The sequence below is a fragment of the Equus quagga genome, chromosome 3, assembly GCF_021613505.1.
Source record: "Equus quagga isolate Etosha38 chromosome 3, UCLA_HA_Equagga_1.0, whole genome shotgun sequence".
Classification (NCBI taxonomy): Eukaryota; Metazoa; Chordata; class Mammalia; order Perissodactyla; family Equidae; genus Equus; species Equus quagga.
This window is the reverse complement of record NC_060269.1, coordinates 101,966,372-101,989,565: the sequence shown is the minus strand read 5'-3', so window position 1 is coordinate 101,989,565 and position 23,194 is coordinate 101,966,372. Positions and strand designations below refer to the sequence as shown.

At 36.4% G+C, this 23,194-nt stretch overlaps 1 protein-coding gene across 1 annotated transcript in view; it reads right to left on the bottom strand.

Annotated features, from left to right (window-relative positions):
* LOC124237266 (UDP-glucuronosyltransferase 2C1-like) overlaps positions 1-22,797 on the bottom strand; it is a 35,399-nt gene extending 12,602 nt beyond the window's left edge. The window contains exons 1-3 of the mRNA XM_046656728.1: positions 22,011-22,797; positions 15,817-15,965; positions 2,161-2,292 (exon numbers count right to left, since the gene is read on the bottom strand). Of these exons, the coding sequence (XP_046512684.1) occupies positions 2,161-2,292; positions 15,817-15,965; positions 22,011-22,731 (1,002 nt within the window). The 5' untranslated portion in view covers positions 22,732-22,797. The remainder of the gene's footprint in view (positions 1-2,160; positions 2,293-15,816; positions 15,966-22,010) is intronic.
* Positions 22,798-23,194: the final 397 nt, after the last annotated feature.

The following is a 23,194-nucleotide window of genomic DNA, read 5'->3' as shown; positions in this document are numbered from 1 at the left end:
AACACTACCTTTTATAATTGCCTTTGTAGTTACTTTTACTGCACATTTTCAGTTCTTATGGTTTTGTGTTACTGTCTAGTAGTCTTTCATTTCAACCTGAAAGACTCCCTTTTGCATTTCTTGTAGGGCAGGTTTACTGGTAACGACCTCTCCAACTTTTGTTTACCTGGGAATGTCTTAATTTATACTTCATTTTTGAGGAAAATTTTGCGTGATGCAAGATTCTTTGTTGACAAATTTTTGTTTCAGCACTTTGAGACTGTCAAAATACTGCCTTCTGGTCTCCAAGGTTCCTGATGAGAAATTGGCTGATCATCTTATTGAAGATCATTTATGAGATGAAATGCTTCTATCTTGCTGCTTTCAAGGTTCTCTCATTGTCTTTGCATTTCAACAGCTTGAATATAATGTGTCTTGGTGTGGATCCCCAAGTTTATCCTAGTTAAAGTTTGCTAATCTTGCATTTCTAGATTCATATCTCCTATTAAATTTGTGACACTTGCAACCGTTATTACTTCAAATATTATTTTTGGCCCTCTCTCTCTTTCTGGGACTCCCACAGTGTGTATGTTCCTCCACTTTATGGTGTCTCACAAGTCCCTTAGGCTTTGTTCACCTTTCTTCATTTATTTTTCTTTCTGTTCCGCTGACTCAATAATTTTAATCATCTTTTCTTCAGGTTTGCCAGTTCTTTCTTCTGCCTGTTCCCATCTGCTTTTGAATCCCTAAGATGAATTTTCATTTTAGTTATTGTACTTCTCAGCTCCTTCCTCTGTGTGTGCAAGTGTTTTAGAGTAGCCTAATTGTTTATTTTCTTTCCCCCCCAATGTAGAAAAAAGGAAAAAATGGAAGGGGAAAAACAGGCTTTTCCTTTAAATCTCCTGAAAGCTGCTTTAGCTAGTGAAGGTTGAAACAACTGCGGCCAACTCCCATGCCTCTACCTCATTGATTAAAGGCAGGAGTCAATAATGAGAATACAGAAACCCAATATTTGGAGGATCTGGTCATTATTGCCAACCCTGTCTCCACACAGTCATACAAGGAATGCAGGCATTTTCCCAGCCTTGGGGCTGGGAGATGAAGGATTTGAAGATGCTGCTCTGCTAAATGCTGAGATTGACCGATTTTAATTAATCACTATGTACCAGCAAACTTTTCCCCTGGAAGTTGTGAGTGCTCTGATGGACTTCAGAGTTCTAATATAGTGACTCCAGACAGATTCTGCCAGTACAATTATGTTAGGTTAATAAGCAGACCTTTGGTGCTTCCTACTCCATCCTGATGTCACCTCTAAGCATTGTATTTTAATGCCATAGAAAATTCAAAATTTCTATGAAGATCCTATTTAAATTAAATATTTAAATGCGTAAGGCTCCCACAAACAATTTTTGAAATAAATTTGGTTATAAATACAAGTATTGTTAAGATCATTTAGAACTTAAATGACATATATTCTTGGATTTTAACTGAAGCTAGAAAGGAAAAGTATCCCTGGAAGCATAAGAAGAACATTAGTCAGTTATAATCTAGAATGATGTTAATAAAACATCATATTTTGTAGGAACATCATATAATTAACTGTACAAATCTTTTACTATATTACTAACTTTTTAAATAAATGAATCATTATTTAGAAGCACTCCAGGATTATCTAAGCTGTCAGATCCAGGCTAAATCAGGGTCTTGTCTAAAACCAGTAATTATAAGGAAATATAGTCCCAAGGGGCCTTGCAAATTGAGTCCACATTTTGCAAATCTTTGCCTTTACTCTCTGTCATGCTAATTCTCCCTTGCATGTATGCCTTAGATTTAAAAAAACAAATATGAACAAGAAAACAAGATTAGATTACATGGGAGCCTTAAAACCTAGCCATAATGCTGATAAATTGTTTAAGATCAGTGAATGATTTAGTTTTAGTCCATTATTTGAAGAAAATACTGCAAAATGCTTTCCTAATAGTAATGCCAGTTTTAAAGCAAGAGAGCAGTCAAATGTTTATAGCTACCCTCTTCTAATATTTCCTGCTTTTTCTTTAAGGCTCAGTTAAATTGGCACTCACAGTACTAATAGCTTTTTCTACATTTGTGAAGTACACATCTAAGGAGATCTTCGTGGATTTTAAAATAAGATTTGGAACTCAAAAAATAACTTTATCTGACCTTCTGTGGAAGCTGGGCAAGAGCTGATGCAATCATGTTAGTCTTTTCTTCGGTGAGGTTTTGGATCATTGACCCCAGAGTAAATACCACAACTCCATCTTTGCCAGAACTCTGGACAAATTCTTCTAACTCCTGCAAAGAAAACAGTCTTGTAATATGAAAGCCTAGAATTACAAGAATAAAACAGTTACACACTTTTCTCAACGTGTCTCAATTATTAAAACAGTTCTGCATTTTCATACATTAAAGTATGAAATATGACCTGAAATCGCTTGTCGTTAGGCAAATTAAAAATGATTTAAATTGAAAGATTCCATCCAGCATGTTCTCAGGATTTTTGAGGTGTGTTTGTGTATTTCTGTGTTTACAAATTTTTGACTACTTGTTATCTTCTGTCAGGTACTCAGCTCTTTACATGTGTCTTTTAACTTACATGGTGATCTTAAGAGATATGCATGCATTTGAAAATAAGAAAGCTGTCTCAGAGAGATTAAGTACTTTTTTCAAGGCTACACAGCAGCAGGTGGTAGAACAAATTTCTAAGTTAAGCTTGTTGATTATAAAACCAATAACCATATTTAATACTCTCTTCTGCTTTCCAACTCTTTCCTCAATGCTCCAAATGAACGCTTGACTCCTACTTTAAGATAAATAGCTCTGGTACTTCACTTCATATTTACCCTAGGATACTTCGAAGATTGTCGTTGACTTTTATGCTGGATCAGTCAGTATAATGACATGCTAATGGTATATTTACTTTGTTTTTCTGTTTTTTTAATTTTCTTTTCCTTTGGTTCCATTTGTACTTTATATAAGCTTCCATAAACACAGTTAGGAATGAGGTAGTCATATAACTTACTGACCAAACAAGTAATGTAGAAATAGCTATAAACATACTCTGGAGACAGCAATAATATTGTGGAAATGCATGGTTTTGCATTCAGTACAAAAATAGCATATTTAATCATGTTGAATTAAAAAGAAATCTTTTTACCCCACGTTTAAGTACTAACCAAACAAAGCCAACAAAATAAGACAAGAAAAGAATGTGTGAGGATTTAAAGGGGAAGGTATAAATTTTGTAGACTTGTACATGACAATACTGGGGAAACAAAAATAACCAATATGTGAACTATTATAAATATAGTTGGTCAGATTCATAATCACTATACAAATGTCAATAATATTTCTTCACAACAGCAATAGCCAACCTGTATGATTAAAATGAGTCATTATTCACTGTAGTAATTAAAAATATGAACTGTTTAAGAGTATAGCCATGTGGACTTTTATTTTAAAAACATAAAATTCTAGTATATACCTAAGAGAACACCCTAATAAATAGAAAGAAGTATCATGTATATTAGTAATCTTCTTCAGAGAAACAGATTCAATAGGATTTCTGTATATCTATTTCTATGTCTATCTCTCTATCTATGTATGTATCTATCTACAGAGACGGAGGTATGTTAAAGAATTGCCTAACATGATTATGGACCCTGGCAAGTCAAACATCTGCAGGTTTGCCCATCAGGCTGGAGATCCAGAGAAGACCAATTTGTTCAAGCCTGAGGGCAATCTGTTGTCAGGCTTTGCTTTTGCTTGGGAGAAGTATGTCTTTTGTTTTGTTCAGCCCTTCAACTAATTGAGTCAGGCACACCCACATAATGGAAAGCAATTACTTTACTCAAATTCCACTATTTCCATGTTAATCTCATCCAAAAATACTCTTGCAGAAACATCCAGAAAATGTTTGACTAAGTATGTGGGTACATGGCCTAGGCAAGTTGACACATAAAATTAACCATCACACTGTGATGATAAAGTTAACATCACACTGTGGTTATAGATGATTTGACTTAATATAAAGCTATCAATATTTACAAATTAATTTTCAATTATGGGAAGTTTTCTTGAGAAATTGGAAAATATTTAATAATTTATATAGACTACCTTTTTATAAATATTTAATGAAATTTGAAAATAAAAGGAAATACTAGTTGCTTCTTAAACCAGATAATAATACATAATACAAAATGAGTGCTACTAACGTCCTTACAGACAAAGTGAACAACAGAACAAAATGGTGACAACAGAGGGTCCAGAGAGAGAGAAGATCCAAGATGGCGCCATGAGTAGTTCTCTTTGTCTCTCCCCCTTCGAGTCTACAATTATTTGGACACTTATCGCTTGACAAAGGATATCCAGACAGCATCTCGGGACGTCTGAGAGACCCACACGACTATACATCGGAAGGCGGACGGACTTTCCTCCGGGAGGATGTGGAAATAGGTGAAAACTCTCTGACCCCGACGAGCAGCCTAGTACCCGCAAGCGGCCTTCTTCCAACGGACGCCCCCAGAGGATCTACACACATCTAGGGCAGGAGCGAGCACACAACAGAGGAGCGACGGTGGAAACAGGTGACCAGAACCCTACCTAAACCCCCCGCAATTACTCCTAAACGCAGAGGGAAACTTTGGAGTTGCACACCTGAGCCCGCGGGGAGAGTCTCTCCCCGCCATTGGCGGGGAGTCCCCGCCGGGTGTTCGCGGCGCCCAGAGGGTCCCAGAGAGAGTCGCTGAGGGTATGGAGGTCTGCCAGCTGCCATTGCCTGCCCCGTGGGACTAGGGATTGTCGGAGATCTCGGAGAGGACCGATGCTGGGGGAAGTTTCAAAGGCCGGCTCTGCGACCCAGACGGGAAGCGCGGGAGTTCCGCCCGGGCAGCAGACAAGACTCTCTGTCTGCCATTAGCAGAGGGGCCACGCCCAGCATTCACGGCTCTGGGAGAGGCCCGGAGAGAATCCCAGAGGGCGGGGCGACCCCCAGCTGCTGTTTCCCGCCCCGTGGGACTAGGGATTGCCGGAGATCTCGGAGAGGACTGGGGCTGGGGGGAGTTCCAGAGACCCAGCTTCGGAGACTAGGGGGAAACCCTACAGGCTCACAGCAGCCTTAGGGAAAGCCTCTGCACAGCACCAGTAGAAGGCACCCAGCCACCAGCCACAAGGCTGGAAGACCCCAGGGCAAAAGCAGCATAGCTAGGTGAACTAACCACAGACTGTAGAAGATGCCAATAGCTCTCCTGCGACCCATAGAGAACAAGTGAGATTTGGTGGGTGCCAACAGCAACGGAGCAACAAATATAAGTGATCCCACCCCTGGCCACTGGAAAAGCCCATAACACCGTTGCAGACCCCAAGGAGAGAGCACATCTAGGTGGGCTGCAACAGTAGGCACCAGCAGCCTGAAGCCCCCCTGTGACGGCCCCCACAGCAGAGGAGGGAATCCAAAGGGCCACTGTGGCTACGAGGAGGGGCCCAGGCCCAGTTAGCAACTACGCACAGGGTTCCTGGTTGGTGCAGTATAAACAGCTGCTCCCCCACCGCAGCAGCTGAAACAAGTGAAAGGAGCAACTAAACTCTATCTCCATGCGGAGGCACAAATCAACAACATCAAGCAATATGAAAAAATACATTAAATCTCCAGAACAGAAAGAAAGTAACAAATACACAGAAAACAATCCCAAAGAAAATGAGATATATAACCTAAATGATGATGACTTCAAAACAGCCATCATTAAAATTCTCAATGAGTTAAGAGAGAGTTCTGTCAACTCAACGAGTTCAGGAGCTATGTCACAAAAGAGTTTGATACGATAAAGAAGAACCAAACAGAAATATTGGAAATGAAGAACACAATAGAGGAGATTAAGAAAAATCTAGATGCTCTGAACAGTAGGGCCGATAACATGGAGGAAAGAATTAGCAATTTGGAAGATGGCAATATAGAATTGCTGCAGGCAGAGGAGGAGAGAGAAGCAAGACTAAAAAGAAATGAAGAAACTCTCCAAGAATTATCAGACACAATTAGGAGATGCAACGTAAGGATTATAGGTATACCAGAGGGAGAAGAGAAGGAGAAAGGGGCAGAAAGCCTATTCAAAGAAATAATGGCTGAGAACTTCCCAAATCTGGTGAGGGAGATGGATCTTCAGGTGACAGAAGCCAATAGATCTCCAAACTTTATCAATGCAAGAAGACCAACTCCACGGCATATAGTAGTGAAGCTAGCTAAAGTCAACGACAAGGAGAAAATATTAAGGACAGCCAGGCAAAAGAAACTAACCTACAAAGGAACCCCCATCAGGCTATCAGCAGATTTCTCAGCAGAAACCTTACAGGCTAGAAGAGAGTGGAATGATATATTCAAAAATCTGAAGGACAAAAATCTACAGCCAAGAATTCTCTACCCAGCGAAAATAGCCTTCAAATACGATGGAGAAATAAAAACTTTCGCAGATAGAAAAAAATTAAGGGAGTTCATTGCCACAAAACCTCCTCTTCAGGAAATCCTCAGGAAAACCCTCATTCCTGAAAAATCCAAAAAAGGAAAGGGGCTACAAAACCAAGAGCAGAGGAGATAAGTAGAAGGACAACAACAGAGAGTAGCAGCTCTACATCAGAACAGATTAAACCATGGGACGAGAAACAAAGGAAACTGAAGAAAAGCAGAAAACAAGACACAAAATGGTAGTGGTAGGCCCCCATATCTCAATAATCACTCTAAATGTAAATGGATTGAACTCCCCAATCAAAAGACACAGAGTAGCAGGATGGATCAAAGAACAAGATCCAACAATATGCTGCCTCCAGGAAACACACCTCAGCCCCAAAGACAAACACAGACTCAGAGTGAAGGGATGGAGAACAATACTCCAAGCTAATAATGAACAAAAGAAAGCAGGTGTCACTATACTAATATCAGACAAGGTAGATTTCAAAGCAAAACAGATAAAGAAAGATAAAGAGGGACAGTATATAATGATAAAAGGGACTCTCCACCAAGAAGACATAACACTTATAAATATATACGCACCCAACACAGGAGCACCAAAATTTGTAAAGCAACTCTTAATAGAACTAACAGAAGACATCAACAACAATACAATAATAGTAGGGGACCTCAACACACCATTAACACCAATGGACAGAACATCCAGACAGAAAATCAACAAGGAAATAATAGAATTAAATGAAAAATTAGACCAGATGGACTTAATAGATATATATAGAACACTTCATCCAAAAACAGCAGGTTACACATTCTTCTCAAGTGCACATGGAACATTCTCAAGGATTGACCATATTTTGGGAACCAAAGCAAACATCAATAAATACAAGAGAGTTGAAATAATATCAAGCATCTTTTCTGCTCATAATGCTATTAAACTAGAAATCAACTACAAGAAAAAAGCAGAGAAAGGTGCAAAAATGTGGAGACTAAACAACACGCTTCTCAACAAACAATGGATCATTGAAGAAATTAAAGAAGAAATCAAATTTTATCTGGAGACTAATGAAAATGAGAACACGACATACCAAAACATTTGGGATGCAGCAAAAGCAGTCCTAAGAGGGAAATTCATCGCAATACAGGCCCACCTCACTAAACAAGAAAAAGCTCACATAAGCAACCTCAAATGACACCTAACAGAACTAGAAAAAGAAGAACAAACAAAGCCCAGAGTCAGTAGAAGGAGGGAAATAATAAAAATAAGAGCAGAAATAAACGATATTGAAACAAAAAAGACAATAGAAAGGATCAATGAAACAAAGAGTTGGTTCTTCGAAAGAATTAACAAAATTGACAAACCCCTAGCCAGACTCACCAAGGAAAGAAGAGAGAAATCGCAAATTAATAACATTAGGAATGACAGAGGAGAAATCACAACAGATACCAATGAAATACAAGAGATCATAAGAGAATACTATGAAAAACTATATGCCAACAAATTGAACAACCTGGAAGAAATGGACAAATTCCTAGACTCCTACAATCTCCCCAAACTGAATCAGGAAGAAATGGAGAATCTGAATAGGCCAATCACAAGTAATGAAATAGAAATGGTAATCAAAAACCTCCCCAAAAATAAGAGTCCAGGACCAGACGGCTTCTCTGGAGAATTCTACCAAACATTCAAAGAAGACTTAATACCTATTCTCCTCAAACTGTTCCAGAAAATAGAGAAAGATGGAGAGCTCCCTAACACATTCTATGAAGCCAACATCACCCTGATCCCCAAACCTGACAAGGACAACACAAAGAAGGAGAACTACAGGCCGATATCACTGATGAACATAGATGCAAAAATCCTCAACAAAATTTTGGCAAACCGATTACAGCAATACATCAAAAAGATTATACACCATGATCAAGTGGGATTTATACCAGGGACACAGGGATGGTTCAACATCCACAAGTCAATCAACGTGATACACTACATCAACAAAATGAAAAACAAAAACCACATGATCATCTCAATAGATGCAGAGAAAGCATTCGACAAGATCCAACACCCATTTATGATAAAAACCCTCAGTAAAATGGGTATAGAAGGAAAGTACCTCAACATAATAAAGGCCACATATGATAGACCCACAGCCAACATCATACTCAATGGACAAAAACTGAAAGCCATCCCTCTGAGGACAGGAACAAGACAAGGGTGCCCACTTTCACCACTCCTATTCAACATAGTACTGGAGGTGCTGGCCAGAGCAATTCAGCAGGAAAAAGAAATAAAAGGAATCCAAATAGGTAACGAAGAAGTAAAACTCCCGTTGTTTGCAGACAACATGATCTTATATATAGAAAACCCCAAAGAATCCACAGAAAAACTATTAGAAATAATCAACAACTACAGCAAAGTAGCAGGGTATAAAATTAACGTGCATAAATCAGTAGCATTTCTATACACTAACAATGAACTAACAGAAAGAGAACTCAAGAACTCAATCCCATTCACAATCACAACGAAAAGAATAAAATACCTTGGGATAAACTTAACCAAGGAAGTGAAGGATCTATACAATGAAAACTACAAGACTTTCTTGAAAGAAATTGCGATGACATAAAGAGATGGAAAGACATTCCTTGCACATGGATTGGAAGAATAAACATAGTTAAAATGTCCATACTACCTAAAGCAACATACAGATTCAATGCTATCCCAATCAGAATCCCAAGAACATTCTTCACAGATATTGAACAAACAATCCTAAAATTCATATGGGGCAACAAAAGACCTCGAATTGCTAAAGCAATCCTGAGCAAGAAAAACAAAGCCGGCGGAATCACAATCCCCGATTTCAAAACATACTACAAAGCTACAGTGATCAAAACAGCATGGTACTGGTACAAAAACAGGTCCACAGATCAATGGAACAGAATTGAAAGCCCAGAGATAAAACCACACATCTATGGACAGCTAATCTTCGACAAAGGAGCAGAGGGCCTACAATGGAGAAAAGAAAGTCTCTTCAACAAATGGTGCTGGGAAAACTGGACAGCCACATGCAAAAGATTGAAAATTGACCAGTCTTTTTCACCACACACCAAAATAAACTCAAAATGGATCAAAGACCTAAAGATTAGGCCTGAGACAATAAGTCTTTTGGAAGAGAATATAGGCAGTACACTCTTTGACATCAGTTTCAAAAGAATCTTTTCGGACACTGTAACTCCTCAGTTGAGGGAAACAATAGAAAGAATAAACAAATGGGACTTCATCAGACTAAAGAGCTTCTTCAAGGCAAGGGAAAACAGGATTGAAACAAAAAAACAGCTCACTAATTGGGAAAAAATATTCACAAGCCACTTATCCGACAAAGGGTTAATCTCCATAATATACAAAGAACTCACACGGCTTAACAACAAAAAAACAAACAACCCAATCAAAAAATGGGCAGAGGACATGAACAGGCATTTCTCAAAAGAAGATATGAATATGACCAATAGACACATGAAAAGATGTTCATCATCGCTAATCATCAGGGAAATGCAAATCAAAACTACACTAAGATATCACCTTACACCCGTTAGATTGGCAAAAACATCCAAAACCAAGAGTGACAAATGTTGGAGAGGTTGTGGAGAAAAAGGAACCCCCATACACTGTTGGTGGGAATGCAAACTGGTACAGCCACTATGGAAAACAGTATGGAGATTTCTCAAAAAGTTAAAAATCGAAATATCCTATGACCCAGCCATCCCATTACTGGGTATCTATCCTAAGAACCTGATATCAGAAATCTCAAGAGTCCGTTGCACCCCTATGTTCATCGCAGCATTATTTACAATAGCCAAGACGTGGAACCAGCCTACATGCCCAGAAACTGATGATTGGATAAAGAAGATGTGGTATATATACACAATGGAATACTACTCAGCCATAAAAAAAGACAAAATTGGCCCATTCACAACAACGTGGATGGACCTTGAGGGTATTATGTTAAGCGAAATAAGCCAGTCAGAGAAAGACGAACTCTATATGACTCCACTCATAGGTGGAATTTAGTATATTGATAAGGAGATCTGATCGGTGGTTACCAGGGAAAAGGGGGGGTGGGGGGAGGGCACAGAGGGGGAAGTGGTGTACCCACAACATGACTAACAAAAATGTACAACTGAAATCTCACAAGGTTGTAATCTATCATAACATTAATAAAAAAAAAATGGTGACAACAGAAAAAGAAACACAAGTATGTAAAAGCCTGCTGTATATAAAGGTGATAACACAAGTCATTGAGACAAACAGTGAGAATAATTCACACTGAGTAGATTATTTACTCTTGCATGGTGCTATAAAAATATATTCACTACCTAGACAAAAAGAGCAGATGAATCTTTACCTCATATTATACATTAATATAATATCTAAATGGATTAAATGAATCCACATTAAAGTGAAATTTATAATTTTTTAAAGAAAATATAAAAGAGTAGCTTTATAATCTTAGAAATGAGGAAAATATTAGACTTTGAAATGTACAAACCATAAGGTAAAAAACATGGATTTCATTATATCAAACTTAGTACTTTGTGCTTGAAAAGGGAAATCAGAGGTAACATTAACAGATACATGGAGTCGTAGAGGAAGATATTTGCAATGGCTAAACCAAGGATTAATACCTAATTATTCTGAACTATGGAAAGAATTTGTATCACTTGGCAAAACGAAGACATAGATTATCCAAAAGAAAAATATAGCAAGTATATGAGCTTAGCAGAGAGAAAATCTGAATAACTGGTAAGTTTCTGAAGAGATGTTCAACTTTGCTAGTGATTGAGATTATCAATAAAATACAACAATGTGATACCACTTTACCTTTATGACACTGCCACATATTGGAAAATAGAATACCATCAAGGGCTAGATATGATATGGAAGATAGGACCACTTAAGCATTCCTGAAGAAACTATACGTTTGTACATATTTTCAGTGAAATAAAATGCACAATGAAATTAAGTATACGTGTACCCCATGACCCTACAACCCCACTGTTGCATATGTATCTCAAATACATGCACAGGTCCATAACGGAACATGTTTAAAATTTTTCTTCACAATATTCTTTGTTGTAGGATAGAGGTGGAGACACCTAATTGTCCTTTATAGGAAACAAATAAACAAAATGTGGTAAATGCATACACCAAAATTCTCTGCACCCATCAGAATGAATGAAATATGATTACAAATAGAAACTTGGATACATATAAAAAAATAAAGCAATAAGAGAAAGAAAATGTGAACTATAGCATTACCTCATTTATATAATTAAACTCAAATCAATGTTATATGTTGTTCAAAGATCCACAGTTATCTGTGTGAATCGGAATGAGAGAGTAAACGTTACGCGCACTTGACTAGGTGTCTCTTGGTTGTGGGGTAACAGAGGAGAAGAGGCTAAAGGAAAATTATAGAAAAATAAATCAAAAGAGGTGTCTTCTTTGGCCTGATTATGGAATGGCTTGAGTTGAGAGTATGATTAACGCATACTGAGGATCTGTGGTTCAAACGAAGCGAACAAAAACAAAACCTGAATCGCATAATTCTACAAACATATGTTTTAACATTCATAATCAAACTGACATTTTTTATCATGTTGAAGTGGGAAGGAAATTTTTCCCACTTCTTCCCAACCTTTTCCTATGTCTTCCTTAGAAGGAAGAGGTGAAGATCTGTTTGAGTCTTACTGCAGAACCTGATTGGGTCAACTTTACTAAGAGATCATTCTACTGAGTGAGATAAGTAGAATTATCACAAGTAGACTTAGACATGGCTGATAGTGGCTCCTTCTCTACTTTTTCTGTAGATGAGGTCAAAAGTTTAAGGAGAAAAGAACATGTTCAAAAGACAGGCCTTGAAGGCTGTTTTCTTCTTTTCATCTTTAAACTGATATTATTTTGACGTAGCTGCCTGATTATTGGTAAGATTTTTACTCAGAGGAAACAGAAGCTATGTACAGTTGAGTCTAACCAAATGATCCAGACTAATTTATTGCATAGAGATTAAGGCACGAATGCAGTTAACAAAAAGGGCTTCCACTTATTAATTTGTCATTGTACATATGCTAAATCAAACACAGCAGGCAAATATGGTTATTGTTTGTGGAAATATTCAAGTTTTACCAGGTTCTCCTACCATATGTCTGACTGTTAAAGCCTCAAACTTCATGACTACTTTACTTTTTACCCTCATTATGGGTTACCTTACACATTCACATTGGCTCTTGTATTTGTACGTGACAGATAGATTTAGTGTCCTTAATCTGATTTTTATAATCAGGAATATTATTGAAAATCCTGAAATATTCTAACACCCAAATTTAACATGAATTATTCAAAAAATTAAATATTATGAAATAATTTACTGTATTAAAGAACCTTTACTGCCATCATAGAATTAGGAATCAATTTTTTTCATGAGCATGAGAGCATGGTCCTTATTTGAATACAGAGATTGTGATTGTGCTTTTGTAGTGTCCCCAAGGCGCTACTGTGTTCTTGTGGGAGGAGACAGGGGAAATAAGATTCCATCGGAAACACCTTAAAGCTCTGACCCTTTCGATCAGAGCTTCTTAAAAGTCATACAAAAATTATCAGATAGATCCTTTGTGCCACACTGATGGTAAAATAAATAAATACACAAATGTACAAATACATATATTATATATACATATATGTGTGTGTTACTGGATCAAAAATAAGGCAATAGAAGTGTCCCAAATATACATGAATTATTAAAATATAGCAAATATGCATATAAGTAAGTTTCACACTATCCCAACTGGTGATTTCTATGCTTTTAGAATTGAATCTTTATAGTGCATAGATCTTTTATCCAAAAGTATGAAATAATATGAAGAAGGCTCAGAATATTTAAGTGACTACTTTCTGAGGAGAAGTAATGGTCTAAAACAATATAGAATGGATATCCAGTATTAATTAACTTGTCAAAATTAAGTTAATGTATTCATATAATGAGACAAATTAAAAATTTATGTTACATTATTTAAAAATTCCCAAATATTTTCAGCCTCTCCAATGAGTATTTCATATGCTTCCTGGTATTATCTGAAACTTGGGTCTTGCTCTATAATCTTGTCACGGTACTCTACTCATTTTACCCTGCCTGCATCAGGGTCCAGATAGAAGCTTGATCTGTGTCCTCTCTTCTCCTGACTGAATTTTTAACTATTTCTTTTTCTTTGTTCTTATAAAATATCCTTGTCTTCAGGTGTTTAATCTGTGTTGTCCACTACCCATGCTCACTATACCACCTGTCAGACTTTCAGGTATACCCCTGTTCATAGACGCCTTTGGCACCTGTCTCATAGTCTTCTGCTCTTCCCAAAATTCCGTTTTTACCCCGTGTGGCTTAACAAATACAAAATGATGTCTTCTTATCCCTTGACATCATTAATTTAAAAGCCCTGCTTATGGAAAAGTAGAAACTATGGAGGCAGTTAAAAAAAATCAGTGATTTTCTGGGGTTTAGGGTCTGGGAGGGATGAATAAGTGGAGCACAGGGGAATTTTAGGACAGAGAAACTCTTCTCTATGATATTATCAAGGTGAATACATCTCATTTTACATTTATCAAAACCTATAGAATGTACAAGACAAGGAGTTAACCTTAAAGTAAACTATGGACCTTGGTAGATACTGATGTGTAAAATGTTGGTCCATTGATTGTAACAAATGTGTCACACTAGTGTGGGATATTGATAGTGGGGGAACCCATAAGTGGGAGGAGGACAGGAGACAGGTGGAAACTCTCTGCAATTTCTGTTCAATTTTGCTGTGAGTATAAATGGATCTAACAAAAAGTATATTAGTTAAAAAATCACAAACAGTACGTAGACCTCTCCCGAAAGAGTAAGACACTGTATTCAGTACTAGGCATTTCATGGCACCTCAAATTCAACATACTCAGATATAAAAACCCTCAAACTGTTCTTCAGCTTAGTAAATGGCAATATTCTCTACTAAATTTCCCATACAAAGAAAGAAAAAGCCAAAAATCCATTCACTCTTGAACTCTCTCCCTTAACGTCCACCTACAGCCAATCACCAAATACTGTGGACTCTCTTTGTAAATGCTTCTTAAATCTCTGCACTTCTACTCATAATCACTATCATATTGTAGTTTGAATCTCTATAATCTCTTGCAGTAACCATGTCAACTGTATGTTAACTCATTTCCTTGCTTTAAATCTGGTTCCACTCCAGTAAATTCAATAGGCAAGATTTATGAAGAGGCAATTTATATCACGTGACTGCTTAAAAATTATGCATTGAACCTTCCTTGACCTTAAATTTAAAGTAAAGAATGCTTAGTATTGCCCATTTGTTTTTTCATAACCTATCCCCCGATTATTTCTCTAGTCTATTCAAGCCAATCAGTTCATCATTACTGAACTTCTGCCATAATTTTTGAATAGAGCATCATATCTCTATATGATCTATTCTCAAATTTTTATAATGTCCTTACCATTATCCATTTCTCAGATAAGGTGATGCTAAGTAACATGCAACTACAAAATCTCAGTGGCATAAAACAACAGTTTATTTGTTTCTCATGTCATATGTTTGTCTATTGAACTGCAGTTGGTATATATATATATATATTCCTTATTTTTTTTTTTTTGAGGAAAACTAAGCTCTGAGCTAACATCTGCAGCCAATCCTCCTCTTTTTGCTGAGGAAGACTGGCCCTGAGCTAACATCTGTGCCCATCTTCCTCTACTTTATATGTAGGATGCCTGCTACAGCATGGTTTGACAAGCAGTGCAAAGGCCTGCACCTTGTATCTGAACCTGTGAACCCCTGGCAGCTAAAGCAGAGCATACAAACTTAACCTCTACACCACAGGGCCAGCCCCAAGGAACATATATTATTTAATCCAGAGCTCACATTGACAGACTAGCCAATATTTGGAACACAGCCTGTTGATGTAACAAAGGAAAAGAGAATTCTGGAATATTTGGACCTGATAATCAGGTTTTCATCTTGGAAGTGATGCAGGACATTTTAGCTTATAGTCATTGCCCAGAGAGTGTTTCATGGTTCCACTAAGTTCAGGGCTAGGAATTTCATTCCTATCAAATATCTGGCATACTTGATGAACATCACTAATGATTGCCATGATAATGTTGAAAGTTCCCTATGGCAGTATAATACTCTAGGAGGATACTGTCTATTAATTCCTGTGTCTATGTTTTCAGTTTGAGGTCAAATATTTTAAGTAATAAACTAGAAATCATTCCTAAAGACAAATATTCAAGGAAGCAAACATAAGGGCATTTAATTACCTTAGGGAGGGGCTTTGCGGGCTTGCAGTGTAGTCCTCCAACAAATTCAAAGTGAGGTAAATAAGGGTAAGGAAATTCAAATTCCCAGGAAGTTCGAATCAACCACATTGCAGCTTTCCTGATAATTTCACATAATGTGGTGGGTTTTCCTGAATAAAAATGAAGGGTGATAGAGGAAAAACAAAAATATGCTAAGTGGGAAATATTTTACTGTCCAAGTTTCTAAGAAAAGTCCTTAAAATACCAATATTAGGCTTACGTATGCCATGTGAAATTCATTGGCCCCTATCCCAAGAGTATACCATAGTAAGATTATGAATAATGAAACAGGGATTTCAGTCCAGAACACGAGAAAAGACTGCCGACAATACAGTCTCTCTGCTTGAACTAAGCCTGAGCCCTAGACCCTGCTCAGAATTGGCTAATGCTCCCAGCAAGAACAGGAACCTCAGGCAGTGATCCTCAGCTCCCTGTGGTAGTGCCTTCTCCACTTCTGGAATTCCAATTTATCTCACCCTTGTTCCTCCAAAAGCCTTTTAATATCTTTGAGAAATGACTTTTGTAATTTTCCCATCTTTTTCTAATGTTTTCAAGTGTGCTGCCATAACTAATTACATCCTACCAGTAATGGAAATCTTTTGATAAATTTTTCAAAAGTGATTATCCACTTGCTATGCAAAATCAAAGTGCCTGTTTCACAAGACTTTGTCGTCTTTGGTAAAGATACAGCAATGCATAATAATCTGGGGGACAAATATTTGCTATTCTGACATATTTGGCAAATGGTACAAAATGGGCACCTTTCAACTGAAGTGGTAGCCATTAACCATTAACAGAAAAAGAACTCAAATTAGTGACTCTGAATTAAATCTTTTTTCTTTAGTTTGGAGCCAGAGCTTCATTTCTAAATTCCATTCAGTTATTATCATATGAGAAAGCTTACCCAGAGGTTTGGTGTCCTTTTGAAATATACATTCACTATTACTGGTATGAAAAAAATCCAACTACTATGTGGTTTCCCACCATGTGGCTTTTTGAATATTCTCCTTGATGTACTAAATGCGCTAAAGTTTTGATAAGAAGATATGAGGGATTTTGAACTGACCAAGATAATCTATCTATATAAGAGATGACAAGCAAATACCAATACTTTATGAGTTTGAGCCTGGTATTGAAAATGGTATTCAACACCTGTTTTTATACTCAGAACTTATCCCATTTTGATGCCTTATTGGTGTCAGCGATGGATATAATCTTATTCTGTTTGTGTGATGCTTCACTCCCTCGCCTTTTAAATGAAAGTTTTATTGAGATATAGTTTATATAACAGAGAAGTCCTCCTTCTAAATACACAATTGAGTAGTTTTAGTATATTCATAAAATTGTGCAACCATGACAACCATTTATTTTTAGAATATTTTCATTACCCCAGAAGAAATCTCATATCCATTGGCAATCATTCTCCATTTCCCCCTCTTCCCAGCCACTACCAACCACCAATCTACCTTCTGTTTCTATTTGCTTATTCAAAAACAATTTTGTTTCATTTCATATAAATGAAATTGTATACTATGTGGTCTACGTGCTACTTTGTTTCACTTAGCGTAAGATTTTCAAGGTTCATCCATGTTGTAGTATCTATCAGTACTTCATTGCTTTTCTTGCTGAATAATGTTTCTTTGTATGGATATACTTCATTTTGTTTAGCCATTCATCAGTTGATGAACATTTGGGTTGTTTCCATTTTTGGCTACTAGGAATAATGCTCCTGTCAGCAGTCATGTACATATTTGTCCGGAAATACGTTTTCATTTATCTTGGATATATGCCTAGGAGTGGAATTACAGAGTCATGTGGTTGATTCACTTTCTTTCATAATAAGATAATATCAGTTTCCTGTTAAATGTCTACTCCTTAAATAATAATCTAGTGTGCTTAATGCATCTTAATCAAATGAAGACAATATACTACAAGAGGAGCAAAAAATAATGGTTTTGCATAAATAGACTATGAGAAAATGTTCCAAATTTGGAAATCAAGAGAAATTACAGCATGCCCTTTTGATACCATGCTAAGGCATGGTTAAACAACAAATGAAGGAATATTTAATTCTTTAGACGAATGTGCCTGTGTTTTATTTTGTTATTTATCACTGACTTACTATGGACTTTTGAGTCTAAATATGGTGACACTAAATGTCACTTAAATGTAACATATATTTACGTTTAAAAATGACATATATTAAATGTAATTTATATCTTTGTCTGGTAGAAAAGATCACACCACAAATTATGATTTTGTCACCCTTTAGGACATTAACTAGTTTTGTGTCTAACCTATTAGTATTATCTTAACATTCCTTTTTTTCCCTAAAATATTTATAAATAGTTCCTCAAAATATATTTTGAGCCAGATTTCCCATCTTACTGATTTTCTCCTTGATGACTTGAATTAATCTATGGTATGTTTCACTGAATAATTCTATAAGAGTTATGAGTTTTATTTTTTAAAATTTGAGAAATATAGTAGAGTACATTATAAAATGAAGATATTAAATTCTGAATAGCCAAATGATAATCTATAGCTAATAGCATTTTTAAATTTATGAGCGTTAAAGAAGTGTTTTCCTTCTATTTATCAAGCCTTCATTCTTCTTTCTCAGATTATTGATATATTTCCAGAAAAAATATTCTAGAGTGCCAAGAGTTAGGCAAGAATCAAAGACAGTCATATCCTATCACTAATGCTTCACTATGTAAGAGGTTCCAAAAATGAATATGAAACTTCTAGAATCAAAAGTGAGGAATTTAGATCCAGTGGTAGATCATTCACTGCCTAATCCATGACTCAGAAAATGTCTCCAGCATGAGATTCTAATTTATCTTTTCTCAGTTTTGCCTTTTGCTGCTTGAACTCTGACCATGGATAAGTAATGGGTGCAGCAATTTCTGCCCACGTTCTTTTTAGGGTCATGGCTAATAGGAAATAAGCACCTGCCTCTGTCGCAGAACTTCCAGAAAAAGTCTCAATGCAATGTGTTGGTCTTGAATAGGTCATATGCCTCCCTGAACATCTGACATATTCCAGGGCAGCATTCTTCCTTAGAAGCATTCATACTTTTTGTAAGTTGGTGAGGAAGTAATTTCTCAGAGAAAATTTAGAACAGATACCAGACAAAAGTATAAGGGACACTGCTTTATAAAATAAGAGATCACAACTATAAAGAAAAATTTTATTTATTTACTTTTTCTGAGAAAGATTCACCCTGAGCTAATATTTGTTGCCTATCTCACTCTTTTTGTTTTTTTCCTCCCCAAAGCCCCAGTACGCAGTTGTGTGTTCTAGTTACATCTAAGTCCTTCTAGTTTTTCCTCAGTGAGCCACCACCACAGCATGGCTATTGACAGTCAAGTGGTGTGGTTCTGTGCTGGGAAATGAACCTGAACCAAGGAAAGAGAGCCTGCTGAACCTTAATCACTAGGCCATCACACTCTTTAATATTTTTTAGTAATAATCTTAAACTTTACTTCTGTTAAATAATAACAAGGAAAACAATCCTAAAATTCATATGGAACCACAAAAGACTTCGAATAGCCAGAGCAACCCTAGGAAAGAAAAGCAAAGCTGAAGGAATCACACTTCCTGATTTCAAACTAGACTATAAAAGTATCATGATCAAAACTATATGATACTGGCATAAATACAAACACATAGACCAATGGAACAGAAACAGCAGCCCCAAAATGAATCCATGCATATGCGGTCAATGATAATTCACAAGGGAACCAAGAATACCTAGTGAAAAAACACAGTCTCTCCAGTAAACAGTGTTGGAAAAATTGGATAGCCACATGCAAAAGAATGAAACTAGACCTCAATCTTGTTCCATTCACAAAAATTAACTCAAAATAGATTAAAAACTTAAATGTAAGACCTGAAATTGTAAAACTCCTAGAAGAAAACATAGGGAAAAAGCTTTTTGACATCAGTCTTAATGATAATTGTTTGGATATGTTGCCTAAAGCATAAGCAACAAATTAAAGATCAACAAATGGGACCTCGTCAAACTGAAAGCTTCTGCATAGTAAAGGAAATGATAAACAAAAAGAAAAGACAATCTATAAAAGGGGAGGAAATATTTGCAAACCACATATCTGATAAGGGGTTAATATTCAAAATATATAAGAAACTCATAAAACTCAATAGCAGCAAAACAAATAATCCAAATAAAAAATAAGCAAAAGAGGGGCCAGCCCAGTGGCATAAGTTCTGCTTGGCGGCCCGGGGTTCACTGATTCGGATCCTGGGTGTGGACCTATGCACTGCTTGTCCAGCCATGCTGTGGTAGGCGTCCCACATATAAAGTAGAGGAAAATGGGCACGGATGTTAGCTCAGGGCCAGTCTTCCTCAGCAACAAGAGGAGGATTGGCCACAGATGTTAGTTCAGGGTAATCTTCCTCAAAAAAGAACTTTAAAAAAAATGAGAAAAAAGACCTGAATACATATTTGTCCAAAGAAGAAATTCAAAAAGCTGACCAGTACATGAAAAGATGCTCAACATTACTAATCATCAGGAAAAAGCAAATCAAAACCACAAAGAGATATCAGCTCACACCTCATCAAAAAGACAAGAGATAACAAATGATGGAAAGAATGTAACCACCAAAAAATTTAAAATAAAACTATGTTATCATCCAGAATTCTGGGTATAAATCTGAAGAAAAGGAAATCACTATCCAAAAGAGATGTCTGAACTCTCATGTTCATTGAAACATTATTTACAACAGCCACTACAAGGAAACAACCTAAGTGTACATTGATGGATGAATGAATAAAGAACGCTGTTACATTTAGAATGGAATATTATTCAGCCATGTGAAAGAAATAAATCTTACCATTTACCTCAATATGGATGAACCTTGAGGGAATTATGCTAAGTGCAGTAAATAAGAAGGAGAAAGACAAATACTGTACGATATCACTTATGTGTGCAGTCTGAAGAACAAACAAACAAACAACAAATTTTATAGATACAGAGAATAGATTGGTGGTTGTCAGATGCCGAGGTTGGAAGGTGGGCACAATAGGTGAAGTTGTTCAAAAAGTACAAACTTTCATTTATAAAATAGGTAAATCACGGGATGTAATGTACAGCATGATGATTATACTTAAGAATACTATATCGTCTACTTGAAAGTTGCTATGAAAGTCAATCATAGGTGTTCTCATCTCAAGAAAAAAAATTTGGAACTATGGGTGGTGGTGAGTGTTAAGCAGACTTGTTGTGGTGATCATTTCACAATAAACGCAAATATCAAATCACTATGCTGTACACCTGAAATTAATATAATGTTATCTTTCAATTATGTCTCAAAAAAACTCCTAAATACTATAAGCAGGGTACTACTTCCTTAAAGATAACTAATATCTTACACAAAATCATTCCTAAAACAATTATATGAATACTTTTTTAAATAAAAAACAATTATGCAAAAGGTGAAAAAAGGAGGTAAATGGACTTGCCAAAACAGAGAGAAACATTGTGCTGAGGGCCAAAGCTCACTAGTTGACCTTTAATGCATTCTTTGATAGAAGAAGAACAACAAAACAGTGAGGTAAGTTAAAAAACCTTGAAACATGGTCCTTCAGAGAAAAATTTTCCAGTTTTTTCCTCTTTGGGAGACAAGAGCAGATGAAACCAAGATATATTTTTTTATTTTCTAGTTTTGTGCTCACCATATGACAAGCCCTGCAACCATGCAACTACACCTAGATAGGATACAAACAGAAAGCCAAAGAAGCAGCAAATTAATCAAAAAGAAAATGGGGTATATAGAAGAGTTAACAAGAGAGAAAGAGTCCAAGGTTTTGGAAACGAAAAACACAGTTAGATGTGGGTTTTCCAGATACTCAAAAAAATTAGTAGCAGCAAGTAAGATTGTTGTATAAATATAAAGAGTATTCCTTCTCTGATAAGTTGTAAGTACTCAATCATCTAAAACAAACAAAAGAATCATTTTTTTTTCCACTTCAAACAGCTTATGCACTGTTTAGCCACAATTTAGATTCTCCAAGATGCAAAGAATTTGGGCTCCTCACTTAAAAGTATCTTTTTAAAGTTTTATACACTCAGATAAATATTTACATTTTTCATATGAAATATGAATCCTTATTATATGCAAATTTCTCTTACCTAAAACCTTGCTATAATAGTCATCCCATTCCGGAAATAGAAAATATAAAAACATCATATCATTCATTGTGTAAAATAACCAATTCTCCAGCCTCTGTACAAAAGTCATGTTGTCTGTCAGTCCCGTCGTGCTGCCAGGAACATAAGAAGAAGGAGAGGGAAGCCCTCCACACACTCTCTCAATGACATTCCCCTCAGAAAATCTAAAAGAGTATATAAATGGAATATTGAGAAGCTCAGCCAAGAGCTCCCCACAAAAGCTTAAAGGATCAGCAACACAGATATCAAACTTAGCTGCCTGTAGCCTGCTGAGTAACTCCGTATTTGTGATAGCACTGTCACATGCTCTTTTGAGTGTTCTTAAAAAATTCTTGTTCAATTCTATCAGTTTTACTTGCGTGTCCCACCACGAAAGTCTTGGCAGTTCAAAAATAGCTGTATAGAAATCGTTATTGAACTCTTCCATGAGATCTTCTTTAGTTACTGAAAGTTGAAGGCTCTCTACATTAAAGGGAATCTTGCTATCATCCATCATAAGGTTGGGTGAAGGTACCAGTATGGTTATTTCGTGCCCACGAAGATGGAGTTCTTCCAGAATAACTTTTAAATTAATCCAATGACTAAAATCCATGGGCCATACAAGTACTTTCCCAGTCCTTCCAGAGTCAAAGAAACACAGATGCAGCATGAAAAGCACACAGAAGCCTTTCACAGTCTTCATGATCAGCTCCTGCTCTAACAAAATCCGGGCTTAAACCAACTGCATGAATTTCACAGTCAAAAGGCCTCTTCTTTGACTCTCTCAACCAATTTGTAGTACGTTGGGCTGAACTATGAACAGTATACTTTGTATTATTGATAAAATTAAACACAACCGCTTGGACAAAGAAAATGTCAATAAGGTCAATGAAATGAGTGAGGAAGGAAATACTCCTAATCAGAGTTTCAAAACTTCTTTTAGAGGATATGAAAATAAAGAGGATTAAAGTTAAACACAAATCTAAACTTCTAAGTGATGTTAAGAAAAGCCATCACCATATGATGTATATTAAATTAAGACTGTATTTTTCTATCTTTTTTCTGATTTCATTTGATGTTCATTCAGACAGAATTTTCTCTCTAGTATTTATCTTACTCATTACTTCGCTAGATATTCTAGACACGAAGGAGGCTATCATCTACTC